This window comes from Malus domestica, chromosome 04, assembly GCF_042453785.1.
Source record: "Malus domestica chromosome 04, GDT2T_hap1".
Lineage (NCBI taxonomy): Eukaryota > Viridiplantae > Streptophyta > Magnoliopsida > Rosales > Rosaceae > Malus > Malus domestica.
This window is the reverse complement of record NC_091664.1, coordinates 5,098,565-5,114,722: the sequence shown is the minus strand read 5'-3', so window position 1 is coordinate 5,114,722 and position 16,158 is coordinate 5,098,565. Positions and strand designations below refer to the sequence as shown.

Genomic DNA, 16,158 nt, shown 5'->3' with positions numbered 1-16,158 from the left:
GCTACTGCTGTTTGAGCCACAAATACATTCCAAACAGTTAGCACCAAGTGCCACACTACCCCAAACGGATGGGATCAACCGACCCATAATTTTGACAATATGCTCCAACCTTTCTTTATGACAATGGTAAGATCACATAATTTGTCCAAGAAATCACGCCAAGTCACTAAAAAGTATATCAGGACCTTATATGCACTCACCGGTCACCAATTTTTTTTCCTAAAGGAAACAAGTGAAGACAAGAAACGATTATCCACACCTTCCAGACCCAAAGACACTTTGAACAATTTCACCCTACTCGACCACAATCAAATAGACTCATTAACTCGGAACATCAAACCCAGAACCTCCCACATTTTTTTTTTGTTTATTGAGAAACCGCAATCAGCACCCTTACCAATGAACCACTTGCCGTTGTTCACCAGTCACCATTTATTTTTGAAATTCGAAGGAAACAACTGTTGACAAGAAACGATTATCCAAACCTTCCAAACTCGGAAAGACTGAGAAATTCCACCATACTCAACCACAGTCAAACAAACTCACCAACTCGGAGCATCAAACCTAAAACCTCTCACATTTTTTTGTTTATTGAGAAACCACAGTTCGCGCTCTTACCAGTGGACCACTTGTGGTTCACCAGTCACCGTTTATCAATCAAATAACTTTTTCCTACCCTCTAGTTTTCTCCCCTTATCCCCGTGATTTTAGCTGTCAAATGAGCAGTCATTAAAAACAGGTTCAAAAGTAGTAATTCTAAAAATAACCATCAAATATTCAAGTACTCCGAAGAAAACAAAACTTAATCCGCACCGTTCAACATCCTCGGCAATTCAAACCAAAACAAACCATGAAAAACAGAATTGTTGCAACTTACTGTCTTTTGCATAGAAACTAAAAACTCGACTACTACTTCGATAGCTATTAACTCTTGGGGAGTTCTCATCCTTATGCCTTGAGACGTCCGTAGTACTTCTGTTTCTCCTGTGTTGTCTGGAAGCGACCATGGCCAAACTTTGAGGAGGTATCGATGAACTTGAGCTTGATATCCTCGAGAGCAAGACGAGAGGTCTGCTTGAGAAGGGACTGGCGAAGAGTGACGACCCTCTTCTTAGGTCCAACACAGCATCCCTTGATCAGAATGTAGTCATCCTTCACCACACCATAGTGAGGGAAGCCACCAATGGGAGTGATGTCTTTCTCGGTCCTGAAACATCATCGATATCAGCATATTTTCTAAAGAAACACGAAACTAAAACCTAAACCAAGAACCCAACAAAAACTAAAGAGGAACCAACAGGACATATGCAGAGTACTAAAATCATGCAAGTTTATTAAGTTTACTAACCTGTCAAACTCAGTGACAGCAGTGTGTGACTCCTGCCCAGCCTTTCCGAGCTTATAAATCTTCTTGTTCATCTCAGTCCGGTGGTGGTATCCATTCTGACCAGCCCTGGCAACTGTAAATGAGACTCTAGCAGGATGCCAGGCCCCGATACAAGCCACCTTCCTCAGACCCCTATGAGTCTTGCGAGGAAGCCGGGTAACACCCCAACGAGTAACAACACCTTCATAACCTTTACCCTTTGTGACACCAATGATGTCAATCATTTCATCCTTCTGGAAAACAGCATCAATAGGGATCTGCTTCTCAAAGAAGCTTTTGGCAAATTCAACTTTCTGGGCAATGGTTCCTCCATTCACCTGGATCTCCATAAGATGTGCTTTCTTTTGTTTCAATCCCTTCATCTTCCTAATCTGCAGATGTAAAATACAAGCACAAATACATCACTTTTTTTGGACAAAGGCACAAAAACATCACTGAAGGACCATAAAAAGGACATAACAGTAAGATATAACAAATACTACGAGAAACAACTTAAATAAAAAAAAATTAAAAAAATTACTTAACAAGCACATGCGACATCAATCAAGAGTTCCATAGAGCATAACATTACTTGTTTCAATGCAATGTTGCAGCTATTATAAAAACTGTATTCGGAATAATATCTAAAAACGAAGCAAAAAAAAACATGACAAACATTAGCCTCCAAACAATTTATTCAATCTAGCTGAACAAATAAAATCAGAACTACATTTTTTAAAGACGAATTTGTAGGGTAAACTGGCTGAAGGTTCTACGAAGCAAATATCAAATATCATGACAAAAAATACGCAGACTAAACAAGAACAGCATCAATTCCACAAAGTCCAATCAATACCTGAGTGTGAGCCAACACCCGGATGACAGTAGCATACTTGATAAGTTTCTCAAACTGGGATTCAATACTCTTCTTTCCCTCCTCACTTTCATAGTTCTTTGAGTACTTTGAGAAAGCCTTCTTCTTGGACTTGCACCAGTTCTTGTAGAACCTCCTCTTCACCTCCTCACTCAGATGCTGAGCCCACACTGTGTTCAGAGAACGAAGGCCACGTGGTGTCTTCACATAACCAACAACTCCAACAACCACCATGGGAGGAGCCTCAATGATAGTAACAGCCTCGCACGTCTCCTTCTTGTGAAGCTCTAAAGAGATTAAAAGTTTGTTAGAAAAAAAACAACTGACATTGATACCTCAAACACTCACATTTTCTGCTTGCTAAGTGAACCACTTGAACGCACACGTCAGAAGAAAAAAAAAGCACAAATTCGTGTTGAACTTATTTAAGCATTGTATTTTGTGACAGTAAATATGAAACAGATGCATGTTTCCAACCTAAGTATCCAACATCTCTTATTGACCTTCTCGATCAAGCACAAAAGAAATCATAAAGTTAAGGAACTATGTTATATATCGGTAACCCCATCAACAAAATATATGACCTAAAGAGATGTTAGTTAGAGCGTCGCATACTTGATCCAGGCTTCTCAACATCTCTGACAATGTGAGTCATCCCGGCCTTGTAACCAAGGAAAGCAGTCAGCTTGCAGGGTTTGGATGGGTCATCCTTGGGGAATGCCTTCACTGCATGACCACAAAATTGACAGAAGAGTGAGTGATACATAAATACAAATAAACACAAACAAATTACACCGATACAGACATTCACACTAAACGCTAACTATCAAAACACAAACTTTTAAAATCTTTACAAATTGTTTTACAAAAAGGAAAAGCGTTAGCATTCGGCTTAAATATAGAAATATCATATTCAATACAATACTTGTTAACAAACAAACCACTGGCAAGCAGATGATAAAATATTGTACAAATCTCTTCGATGTAAACTGTAAGCCAAATGAAGGAGCTATATATACCTTTGCCTCTGTGACGAGCGGCACGCTTCCTTGGAAGAAATCCAAGGGATCCATGTCTGGGGTGCTCAAACTTCCTGTGAGACATCTTCCTCCTCTTCCTTTAATCGAAAAAAGGCAACAGAAATCAATACAAATAAAACCCAGATGTCCATACATGTTATTGAAAAATATTACAGGATCTAACACCAAATTTTAATAGTGACACAACGATCTATACATATATAATATAGTTATATATTGAACAATAATAGCATTCAGAAACCAAACAACCTCAGTATATTCCAACGTTACAGAAACGAATATATATTTTACAAAAATGAATCAAATTCAACTAAAAAAGAGATTAAAACCCTACAACATGATCGAATCCAAATAACTTTCATGGACAATACGCAAACACAAGAAAATCCCAATTTACCAGAAGACAAGCAATGGAGAGAGAGAGAGAGAGAGAGAAACACACACACAGAGAATGAAGAGAGATACAGACACAGAGAGGAGCAGAGAGAGACGGGCAGAGAGAAGGGTAGAGGGAGAAGGAACCTGAGCTTCTAGCTAGCTGCGGCGAAATGCACCCACTCAGTATGAAGAATAAACCCTAGTAGCTCTGTGGGGTTTAAATAATAACCCGATTTTCGGAAAATGCCCTACATTTTACTTAAATTGCCCAAAAGCCCAGTTTTTCTTTTTTAGGTACATTTGTGGGCCCAAAGCCCAAACCGAGCTACAACATAACGGACCTTTTTTTGGATGAACACTTTGCCATTCCCCAATCCACCGGGTTTTTTTATTTTTTTTATTTTTTTTTCTACCCTGGATTGTCATGGATAAAACCATATAATATCTCGAGTAAATTTCAGTTTACTACCCTTAAGTTTTGTGGTTTTCAACATTTGGTACATGAAGTTTTTTTTGTCCCAAAGTCATACCTAAAGTGTTAATTTTGGGACAGTCTCATACATTCGTTAGTCTGACTGGTAAATCTCCCATTAACTAATGATGTGGTGCCCATGTGAACAATGACTGGACGCCACGTGATATTAAGGAGTCCACGTGGAAATTAAAAATTACAACAACAACAAAGCCATTTCCCACTAAGTGGGGTCAGCTATATGAATCCTAAAACGTCATTGTGCTCGGTTCTGTGTCAAGTACTCTAAATCTTTTCTTAGAGTCTCTTCCAAAGTTTTCCTAGGTCTTCCTCTACCCATTCGGCCCTGGACCTCTGTCTCATAGTCGCATCTTCTAACCGGAGCGTTAGTAGGCCTTTTTGCACATGTCCAAACCACGGTAACCGATTTTCTCTCATTTTTCCTTCAATTTCGGCTACTCCTACTTTACCTCGAATATCTCATTCCTAATCTTATCATTTCTCATGTGCCCACACATCCAACAAAACATCTTCATCTCTGCTACATCCATTTTATGTATGTGTTGATGCTTCATCGCCCAACATTTTGTGCCATACAGCATCGCCGGCCTTATTGTCGTCCTATAAAAATTTTCCTTGAGCTTCAGTGGCATACGACAGTCACACAACATGCCGGATGCACTCTTTCACTTCATCCATGGTTGAGGTCTCCATCTAATTCTCCGTTTTTTTGCAAGATAGATCCCAGGTAGAGAAAACGATCACTCTTTGGTACTTCCTGATCTCTGATTTTCACCCCTAACTCATTTTGTCCTCCATTTGCACTGAACATGGAAATTAAAAATTCAAAAAAAAAAAAAAAAATCCCGCCCAAATTTTTAACCCATAACTGTGTACTGCCTTTCTTTTTTCCCGCCAAAATTTTTCACAACAAAGTTTAATATTTCAAATTGTATACCCTTCAATTCATAGGAAAGTATCAAAAGACCACAACTTTAACAACTAATAAGTAAAGGTGTTCTTCCAAAATATAAGTACACAACTAAACCAAAATAAGAGTACCAAAAACACCAAAGATCTGTCCAAAACACTAAAGATCTATCCGAAAATTGTTTCAAAAAAAAACTAAGGGCATATTCAACAATAACAAAATGAGCCCTTAAACAACCTAAAGCATTAAAGCATTCATCATGGAACATTCATCCTCCTTTTTCTGACCTCTTGCAATAGACTTTGAAGTGGTTTGAAAGACTTGAGTTGGCTAAGATGAAGTTTGTGGAGCTTCCCGAGTGCATGGCTGTGATGACTGAGAGGGTTGTAATGCTTTAGATGTTGAGGCCTAATTAATGAACCTATAAAACATTAGCACTTATAGATACTACACTTCACAAATAACAAATTCACTTAAGAAATGCAAAATCAACAAAAAATATCAAAATTATACCTCATTTTTCTTGTTTTTTTCTTCCTTTTTCTAGCATTTGGAGGAGGATTAGTGGTTGGGCATCTGGCCTTGTTGTGTCTTGAGCCCTTGCAAACACTACATTTCACACTTTTTTGTCCTCTCTTGCTTAACTTGAATTCATTTTCATCACCTTCGCTATTTCTCTTCTTTTTTTGGTATCTCAAGCTGCCTTTTAAAAGTTGGAGGAATAATGCATTTGTTTTCAGATGGCTCCCAATATTTCATGCCTTGGACATGTTGAATCAGGTTTTCGTAAGTTTCAGTACTTCCCATTCTTATACCAAGAGTAAACAAATTCCTTAGGCTGTCTCCTTGCATAATAGATAGCCGAGCAACCATGCATGTAAGGAAAGTTTGTCAAATCCCATCTTTTGCATGAGCAAGTGCACTCATTCAAATCCACCACGAATATATTGCCTTTGCCTTCATCCACTTCAATTTTTTCTCCTCCAGACCATGTAGCTATAGTGTATAAGCTTTTCAGCTTGTACTCTTCCAAGTTTTTCTGGATTTTTGGGCAGATAACTTCTTTATCCTTCCTCATTACATCTCTTCTCAACCATATCCTCTTTATCAATAAAACTCTTATAGTTTCCAGCATGGTAATAATAGGCTTGTCCTTAGCCCTTAAGATAAAAGAATTGAAGCTCTCACATAGGTGTTTAAGAGAATGTCACACTAAATGTATGTCTTAAAGTTTGACACACTCCAGTGCAAGGCTAGTCTCTTCACCAACCATTTATAAGCTTCATTATTTAGCTTATTCACCTCAGCTATACTCTTTCTAAAATCAACAATGGTTGTTGACTTGGCAGCATTCCATAAGGCATCTTTTAATCATTTCCCTGTAAACTCATCTGCCTTGTAGTTGGTGTATAAGTGCCTAACACATAATCGATGATTACAATTAGGTAGTACCTTCTCAAAAGCTGGTATTAAACCCTTTTGTTTGTCAGAAATGAAAGTCCAACCACGCTGGTTCACAATTCTCAAGTCAACAGTTAGCAGTTCTAAAAACTAAACCTAATTGTCCTTGTTCTCGAGCTCTACTATGGCATATGCAATAACCCAAGTTTGGTTATTTGTATCCACTCCAACTGCAGACAATAACTGGCCCTTGAACACTCATTTCAAGTGACAACCATCAAACCCTACAAGCTGCCTACATCCATTCTTAAATCCATTTTTGCAAGCCCCTAAACAAATATAAATCTTCTAAAATATCACATGAGCATCATCATAGGGCAACACCTTCATCTTAACTGTACTACCAGGGTTTATCCACCTAAGCTCATCACAGTACTCTCACAACTTTATGTATTGAGCCATGTTACTTCCCTCAAGGATTTTCAAACACTGTGCTCTTACTCTGTAGGCTGTTTTGAGGTGGATCTCAACCATTCTTTCCTCTTTTACTGCCTCCATAAATGTAGTGATGGGCATGATTGGGTTGAGTTTAAACTTGTTTACATACCTCTTCACAAGCCATGCCACTTTGCAGTTAGGATTTTCCCTCAAAATCCTCGGACATTCATGTTTCCTAACATAAATTTTCACTTGCATTAAATCTTCATTGTACATCCTGGAAGCATACAATCTCTATGGACAATTTTTCTCACAATTTGCACTAATCTTCCATTTCTCATTCATTTTTAGCTTAATAGAAGGTGCATCATGCTTGGAGTGAAACTACACTGTCTTTCTCAAATGTGCAGCATCTCTGAACTTTAATCCCTTTTCAAACTTTGGATCATCCTTGTCGACTTCTTCATTGAACTCAGGGTAGATGACATTCTCATCACATTTTGAACCTGAATTGTCAACACTGTGCATGCTATCTGAACCTTCTCTCTCATCATCAAGGAGAACATCTTCTACATCCTTTGCATCACTAACTTCTTCTAGATGTTAGTTCCCAAGCCCTTCACCCCTTTCAGCATCTCCAATCATAGTGTTTACAACCGTATCATCTACTGCACGACAATCATCATCTTCCAAACTGTAGTCACTGTCCATAAACTCACTATCAGTAGTGTCATCCTCTGCATTCACTGCCACAAACAATGCATATTTGTTAAAAACCTAAACTTTGCAAAAATAATTGAATACTGAAATTAAAATTGCAAAAATAAATGTTTCAAAATTTTTACCTTAATTAGCTTCTAGTTTAGCCCCTTCATTAACTTATTCAGCTTCGTGACCTTCATCACCTTCATCACCTTCATCATCTTCATCACATTCATTATCAGCATTGAAAGGACCATCTTCAGCCTCATCTCCATTTCCTTGTCTTCCCTCAGTTGCTTTAGCCTCATGTTCATCATCGACATAGTCGTTTTTCTAAGTGATCAACACCCCATTTTGCTATACCCTTTTTTAATTTTGATCCACTTCTCTTTGTAATCGAAATTGCCACCCTCGATTCCTCAATATCATCAATAGTGACACCTTTTTTTAATATGCCATTCTCATCGATTCATCAAAAGCTTATGTTTCATGGCAGCTTGCTTCAAACTTAGATGTTTTAAGTACATTTCCATTTCCTTAGAACATACTTGCACATTTTACCCACATCTTGGTCCCAATCAACAGGCCTTAATCCCTCCCTATAAGACATCCCAGGAATCCTATAGTGATACAAGATAAACCCGTCATATCCTAACTTCTTAACCATTTCATCAATCTCGAAAAAAGACATGAAATCTTTGTCTACATAATCAAACCAAGCCTCAAACCCTCCCGTATATGCATTTTCAGACCACTTCCCACCGTGGTTAATTTTAAGAGTAAATAATTCAGGCATGCCAGCAAAGTCAAGGAAAAAGGTTTTAAAACCCAAAAAGTTAACCCAAAACACTAACTTGTAGGACCATGACGACAAAAAGGTGAAAACAAAACCACATGGTTTTTTAAAGGCTGCAATTGAGACCACGAATGAAGACAAAACCACATGCACATTGAAAACAATTAACAATTCAAGAAACCCACTACAAAACACAATTCCAAAAACCATAGGAAAAAAAAGGGATTAGAACTCACAAATCCTTAAAATTCAAAATTGAAAAATCGGAAAACCTAAACCCATATTATCTACACTTCGAAAAAGGTAGGTTACTTACAATAAACTAGTGTTTTAGTTACTTTAATCCTCATTTTTTGCCACCCCAACTCCAGTGATGGCTTCACGACAACCTTGCCCATAAACGGTGCCCATTCTTTGATGTGCAAAGGTGTGCGCAACGTACGACAGTGTGCGACCGACAACGAGTTGGACCTATGGCAAGGTGGAGTGACGGCGAGGTTGAGAGAGGACGAGTTAGACCGACGACGAGGTGGAGTGACGGCGAGTTGGTAGGGTTCCCATTATAAATTTTGAAATTTGAATATTTGGATTTTTGTTTTGAATTTTAATTTCCATAATGACACTGGCGCCCAGTCATTGTCCAAATAGGCACCACATCATCAGTTAACGGGAGACTTAACAGCCAGACTAATGGATGTATGAGACTGTCCCAAAATTAACACTTTAGGTATGACTCTGGGATGAAAAAATATTCATGTACTAAATGTTGAAAACTACGAAACTTGAGGGTAGTAAATTGAGATTTACCTTAATATCTCAACAATAAGAGTACTTAAAAAAAAACTATAAGGGTACTTTAGAAGGCAAGAAGAGTATTTTGGTGTCACAAGGCTTCATCAAAAAGATGTAGACATAAATAGTGTTTAAAATATTAATATCGGTAAAACTATTGATTTGTAAATTTGTGAAAATATCGACGGATATATCGAATATTAATATCGGTTGCTTTCAATAGAAATGATTAGAATTTAATATGAAACTTTAGGGATGGTCAAACATTGGTTTCGATGAATATAATAGGTTCTCCCATTAGTACAAAAACATGTTTGTGCGATGGCAACTTGCACGACGCAACAAATTTCGTCGCACAAAGTATGTTTGTGTGACGCTAAACACAAAACGTCACGCAGACGACCTTTGTGCAACGACACTTTGTGCGACGAAGGCGCACCTACGTCGAGCAAAACCATTTTACACGACGTCAGGCTTCGTCGCGCAAAGATTCGTTGCGCAAAGACTGTTTGCGTGACATTTTGTGCGTCGTGCAAGATTTTGGGGCCAAACCAAGAATGTTTTACCGTTTTTTCCCAACTTTGCGTGACATTGGTGCACCTACATCACGCAAAACAACTTTGCGCGATGCCTAGCTTCGTTTCGCAAAGTCATTATCTTTCTTTCTTGTGTTTTAACACAAGTCAAAAGCACAAACCTTGCAAATTACAATGTATATTTTTTCCTTCATTTAAAAGTTTGAAGTCTATACCCTCTTTATAAATATATTGGAGAAACCAAAAGTAGAACTGGAAAAGTAGAGAGTCACAAAACAAAGATAAATTGTGATTCCTGTTTCAATAAACAACCACAAGTTCATTTTCGAAACATAGAACACAAATAAGAGGGTTTTGTTTGGATTTTGGATGTCATAGGCAAAAGGGGAAAAGAAAATCAAAGTTTTTTTTTTCCTTTTGCTTTTATGTCGGGGTTCTTGCATTGCCTTTTTCTTTTGTGGTATCCACTTGTGTAAATGTTTTAAATTGATTATCGAATTAGTTCATTGTATTCATATAGGGTTAAAGAGTATAGCTGTAAAAAATTATTAAAATCAGAGTTAAAATAACCGTTAAATCATGATTTTTTGTTTATAGCCGTCGAAAAGGTTTGTCTCGTTACATGATATCTGAATGTTTGTTTTTTACGGTTTTTGGCGTATGCGATCTTGAAGCATATACAAACAAGTTTGACGGTTGGATCGTTGAAACTAGTTTCGTATAATGCGTATCCCCTCAAAACAATAGATTTACTAATACTTAGAGTTTATTTATACTTTCATTAAGTATAACATAAGATTTTGTGGTATCCATTAGTGTAAATATTTTAAATTGACGATCGAATTAGTTCATTGTATTCATATAGGATCAAGGAGTCAGAGTTAAAACTACCGTAAATGGTGATTTTTTATTTATAACCGTCGAAAAGGTTTGTCCCGTTACATAATATTTGAATGTTCGTTTTTTGCGATTTTGGCGTATGCGATCTTGAAGCATATACAAACAAGTTTGACGGTTTGATATTTGAAACTAGTTTCGTACAATGCGTATCCCATCAAAAAAATAGATTCACTAACACTTGGAGTTTATTTATACTTTCATTAAGTATAACATAACTTGGAGTTTTCATTAAGTATAACATAACTTGGAGTTTATTTATACTTTCATTAAGTATAACATAAGATTTTGCCGGTCCTAAATTTTTGGTTGTCTAGTTCGAAAACTCAAAATGTGCCCTTTTTTAATTCGGAAACATATGTTTAAAAAAAATATTTAACGAGGGCTGGAACCCCAGTCGAAGCTGGGGGGGGGGGGCTCATGCCCAAATTATATTACTTGAGAAAATAGACAACGGAGGAGACATAATACCTAAACCTCGACAATAAAAAATACAATCATATACAACCACTTCTAGCAAAGCTCCTTGAAATCTCAACCTTTAAAAATTGTCTTCTGGCATTTTTTGAAGCAAAATCATCAATTATATCATCGCACTCCAAGTCTTCAATCTCATCATTTTCAATGCATAAGATTGCTAATCCATTTAGTCTATCTTGAGTCATAGTGGCTAATATGGCTTGTCTTCGTGTTCCATCGGCACCAACGATGATTGTGTGGCACTCATCATCTGCATAGCTTGTCTTATTCCATTTATTAGTGTGCGGTCCTCCTCCCCTGCCATTAGAGTAACCAGATCTATAGTTGTGATCATAACCGATCATTATTCAGCCCAAAGTTTTAAACTATATGATTTACTTGGATCTCTAGAACTTATTTCTCACCTGCAACATTTGAAGCTTCTTTTTGTTTATATAGAAGGTACAATTATTTTTACCTTTATATCACATATGCTTCTCTCTTTCTGATGCATTCCAAGATTCCTTTCAGGTTCTTCCATTGCGAAAACAGTTGAAAGAATCATATTCCTGCCAATCCATGGATTTCGACCTCCATCATCTACCCTTCCAATGACTGAAATATTTTCTTCTGTTAAGGAATTAAGTATTGAGAGAAAAGAAAAGGGAGTCAGGGTGAGACTGGGACGATAGGACGGTGGGGGAAGTGGGGAACAAGGGGGTAGGGAATTGGGAAAGGGTGAATGTATTTGTTGGAAGTTAGGGTTAATGGGACCGAGTGGTCCCTGTTATGATTTTTTTTTTGTAACCCTTTTTTCATCTTTTGTCAAACTTGGCTTTGCCCTCCAGCAGCCTAGCCCCTATTTGGGCTCTGGTAATTTTTTTTATTTTTTATTTTATACCTAGTTGCTTGGGTTTTTTTTTTGGTGCCCTTTTCATTTTTGGGCCCTGGATAGTTGCCCTGGTGGCACTGGGCCTGAGTATCCACTAGTGTAAATATTTTAAATTGACGATCGAATTAGTTTATTGTATACATATAGGATTAAGGAGTGTAGCTGTAAAAAATAATCAAAATTGGAGTTAAAATAACTGTTAAATCATGATTTTTCGTTTATGACCGTCGAAAAGGTTTGTCCCGTTACTTGATATTTGAATGTTTTGTTTTTTGTGATTTTTGGCGTATGCGATATCGAAGCATATACAAATAAGTTTGACGGTTCGATCGTTGAAACTAGTTTCGTAGAATGCATATCTCATCAAAACAATAGATTCACTAACACTTAAGAGTTTATTTATACTTTCATTAAATATAACATAAGATTTTGTAGTATCCACTAGTGTAAATATTTTAAATTTAAAGATCGAGTTCATTCATTGTATTCATATAGAGTCAAAGAGTGTAGTTATAAAAAATCATCAAAATCGGAGTTAAAACTACCGTTAAATGGTGATTTTTCGTTTATAACCATTGTTGATGCACAAAATCAGCGAGGACTTTGGTACAACAGAAAATGTTAAGTTTGTGACCTTCGTTAGATTGCTCCGGTCACTAGTGTGGATAAGTATGTAAATAGATAGGGACAGGGAAACAAACACAAGATGTGCGTGGTTCACCCAGATTGGCTACGTCTACGGAGTAGAGGAGTTCTCATAATTGTGAAGGTTTACACAAGTACATAGGTTCAAACTCTCCTTTAGTGAGTACTAGTGAATGATTTAGTACAAATGACATTAGGAAATATTGTGAGAGAATGATCTCTATTTATAGAAGAGAGTTTCTAGTTTCATTCTGACATTGACACGTGTCGTGTTGTGATTGACTTCTAATGATGACATGTGTCGCGCTATGATTGGCTTCTGATGTTGACACGTGTCGTGCTGTGATTGGCCTCCTGGTTGGAGGGAAACTCTTCTGGGTCATTGACGGTATAACGTTGACCGGTGCTTCGTAGTTTCGGGATTGGTCAAGTATGGTACAAACAGTGATCCCCTAAGTTCCCGAGTAAGGGAAGCTCCACGGTTGGGGACTTGCAAGATCCAAGTCATTGAGTAATCACGAAACTTCTAAGTACCGAAGTGTGATATCATTTTCACTTGCCTTATCTGTCTTATATGTAGATGTGGCATCTTCTCTGGAAGTACTTTTCCTCTATCCAGGGATGGTATCTTTAATCGATGAAGATGCACAAGGTAATGTATCAATTTCACTTGAAGCTTACTTGTAGTTTCGAGCTTGGTCAAGTGCGATACAAACCCTAGAGTAGGAGTCCCCCAAGTCGCCGAGCTAGGAGATTTGCCGAATGAGGTAACAGACAAGGTAAGTAATCAGACTTCCAAGCAAGCAACCTGGATCGGAGGTTCGACTTCGGCTTTCAGTTGATTGTTCTCCTTCTCATTGTGTTGTAAACAGCAACGAGGATAATGAGAAGCAAATGGAGAAGAGATGATATGAGATACTTTTGCTTTTGAAGAAGTAACTTTCCACAGGCTTATTCTTGAACTGGGCTTGAGGGTTTTCTGGTTTCTTTCAGAGTATAAGGCCGACTCAAGAATTTGAGGGTCAAAACAAGTCCATCAAATCTAGAGTATGTTCGACCCTGATGATATGGGATACTTTTGCTGTTGACAAAGTAGTGGATGTATCGGCATGTGTTTTGTTACGCTTGTCTCCACGTGCTTTCTTGTATCCTTCTCACTTGCCCTATCTGTTCCTCAGGCAGATGTGGTATCTTCTCTGGAAGCATAAGATGTTGAAGATGAGTACTGGAGAGCAATGCCAGGTAATAATCAGGCAAGGGGTTCCAGGCAGTCAGTTCCTGAGTGGAAGCTTGATTCCAAGTGCTGATTTATTGCTCTCTTTCTCTTTGTCTTGCAGGTAAGAACAAGGCCAAAGGAAAAGACAAGGAGAAAGCATGATATGGGATACTCTTACTTTTAACCCTGATGATATAAGATACTTTTGCTCTGGTGTGGCTTGTTTGTAGAGGTATTATCGGGAGGAAAGGAAGCTGAGTATTTCGAGAAACTCTGCTGAGAGTGCCCTCTTGGATGTAAAGAAAAGTTGAGCATTTTTTTTATTTACAGGTCTGCCTGGCTGTGGAGGATAGAGGTCGACATATATAGGAGTCTCTTTAACAACAAGTAGTAGTGCTATTCCTTTACCCTTCTTGGTCATAGCAATGTAGTGGGAGCTGCAAGCTTCACGTGTTTTAACTTTGTCAGAGCACTTTGAAAAAGTGGTTTGTGGTATCTGGAAAGTTGATATTGCGTGTGAAGATTGCAGACAAGCTTTATCCAATGAAATATGGCTCTTGAAGTTCGGAGAGCGGTACCTCTTCGATTTTTGAACAAGCAATCTTGTCGGGGATATGACTCTCGAGATTCAGAGAACGGTGCCTCTTCGATTTTTGAGAAAGCAATCCTGTTGGGAGTTTGACTCTTTAGATACGGAGAGCAGTGTCTCTTCGATTTTTGAGAAAGTAATCAAGTTGGGAGTCTGGCTCTCGAGATTCAGAGGGCGGTGCCTCTTCGATTTTTAAGCATGTAATCCTGTTAGGAGTCTGGCTCTTGAAATTCGGAGAGCGGTGCCTCTTTGATTTTTGAGAAAGCAATCCTGTTGGGAGTCTGACTCTTGAGATTCGGAGAGCAGTGTCTCTTCGATTTTTTAGAAAGTAATCCTGTTGGGAGCTCTCGAGATTCGGAGGGCAGTGCCTCTTCGATTTTTTAGCAAGTAATCCTGTTGGGAGTCTGGCTCTCGAGATTCGGAGAGCGGTGCCTCTTTGATTTTTGAGCAAGCAATCTTGTTGGGAGTGTTTTCTCGAATGTGAGTAAAGGTTGGGCATTTTTGCTAGTCTGCCTTGCCACGGAGCACGGAGGTTGACACACATTGGAACTTTCTAGTTATCAAGCAGTGGTGCTGTTCTTTTACCCTTGTGGGTAATAATAGGGTAGCTGGACCTTCAAAATTTATGTGTCTACACCAAGGCCTTCTTCACTATGTTCTTTGAATTTTTCCTTTTGTTGAAGCTTGTATGTTGAAGCTTTGTGAGTGAAGCATGTAGGTTGAGGTAGTGCTCCCTTAATTTCCCAAGTGAGGAAAACTTCTTGTTTGGTGACTTGAAAAATCCAAGTCACTGAGTGGTCGTGAGACTTCCGAGTATCAAGGTGCAGTAGCATATGGTAGGAGTTCCCCAAGTCTCAGGTTGTGGGAGTTGACGAATGAGGTATTTCCTTTCTAAGTGGTAGCCCAAAACTCCTTCATATATATTTGTTATGAAAGTTGTTAGGCCCAAAGAAGAGGAGGCTTAGCAATTTTTTTTTGAAATTTTCTTTTTTTTTCAAATTTTTTTTTTTTGAATTTTTGAATTTTCGAATTTTCGAAAAAAAAAAAATATATATTTATATATATATATATATTTTAAAGCTTTGTAGGTGAAACTTTGAGGTTGAAGCTTTGTTGGGTACCATGAATTGATTTTGCTTCACACTATCTTGATCAAGATAGTGTGAAGCTTTTGTGTTGAAGCTTTGTAGGTGAAGCTTTTGTGGTGGGTGAAGTTTTTGTAGGTGAAGCTTTTGTGGTTGGTGAAGCTTTTTTGGGTGAAATTTTTGTGGGTGAAGCTTTTGTGGTGGGGGAAGCTTTTGTGGTGGGGAAAGCTTTTGTGGTGGGGAAAGCTTTTGTGGGTGAAGCTTTTGTTGGTGAAGCTTTTATGGGTAAAGCTTTTGTAGTGGGTGAAGCTTTTGTGGTGGGTGAAGTTTTTGTTGGTGAAGCTTTTATGGTGGGGGAAGCTTTTGTAGGTGAAGTTTTTGTTGGTGAAGAAGTTTTTGTTGGTGAAGCTTTTATGGTGGGGGAAGCTTTTGTAGGTGAAGCTTTTGTTGGTGAAGCTTTTATGGATGAAGCTTTTGTTGGTGAAGCTTTTATGGATGAAGCTTTTGTATGTGAAGCTTTTGTGGTGGGTGAAGCTTTTATGGGTGAAGCTTTTGTGGTGGGTGAAGCTTTTGTTGGTGAAGTTTTTATGGGTGAAACTTTTGTAGGTGAAGCTATTGTGGGTGAAGTTTTTGTTGGTGAAGCTATTGT

The 16,158-nt window shown here is 38.1% G+C and overlaps 1 protein-coding gene across 3 annotated transcripts; it reads right to left on the bottom strand.

Annotated features, from left to right (window-relative positions):
* Positions 1-754: 754 nt before the first annotated feature.
* On the bottom strand, positions 755-3,897 carry LOC103432748 (large ribosomal subunit protein uL3). Of its 3 annotated transcripts, none has more exons than XM_008370949.4 (6): positions 3,803-3,897; positions 3,260-3,357; positions 2,856-2,966; positions 2,223-2,527; positions 1,349-1,758; positions 755-1,207 (listed from the first exon to the last, which is right to left on the bottom strand). In XM_008370949.4, exons 2-6 carry the CDS (start codon positions 3,342-3,344, stop codon positions 949-951), a joined length of 1,170 nt encoding a protein of 389 aa, XP_008369171.1. In that variant the 5' UTR covers positions 3,345-3,357; positions 3,803-3,897; the 3' UTR covers positions 755-948. The 3 variants fall into 3 exon arrangements, with proteins under 3 accessions (XP_008369171.1, XP_070676026.1, XP_070676025.1); XM_070819925.1 differs by lacking the exon at positions 3,803-3,897 and adding an exon at positions 3,750-3,765; XM_070819924.1 differs by lacking the exon at positions 3,803-3,897 and adding an exon at positions 3,725-3,760.
* Positions 3,898-16,158: the final 12,261 nt, after the last annotated feature.

Excerpts from the sequence above, each read along its gene's own strand:
- LOC103432748 (XM_008370949.4), bottom strand. The coding sequence starts at position 3,344 with ATGTCTCACAGGAAGTTTGAGCACCCCAGACATGGATCCCTTGGATTT. Across the intron at positions 1,759-2,222 it reads GGGTGTTGGCTCACACTCAG|ATTAGGAAGATGAAGGGATT; the intron begins GTATTGATTGGA and ends TTACATCTGCAG. Across the intron at positions 1,208-1,348 it reads GCTGTCACTGAGTTTGACAG|GACCGAGAAAGACATCACTC; the intron begins GTTAGTAAACTT and ends ATGATGTTTCAG.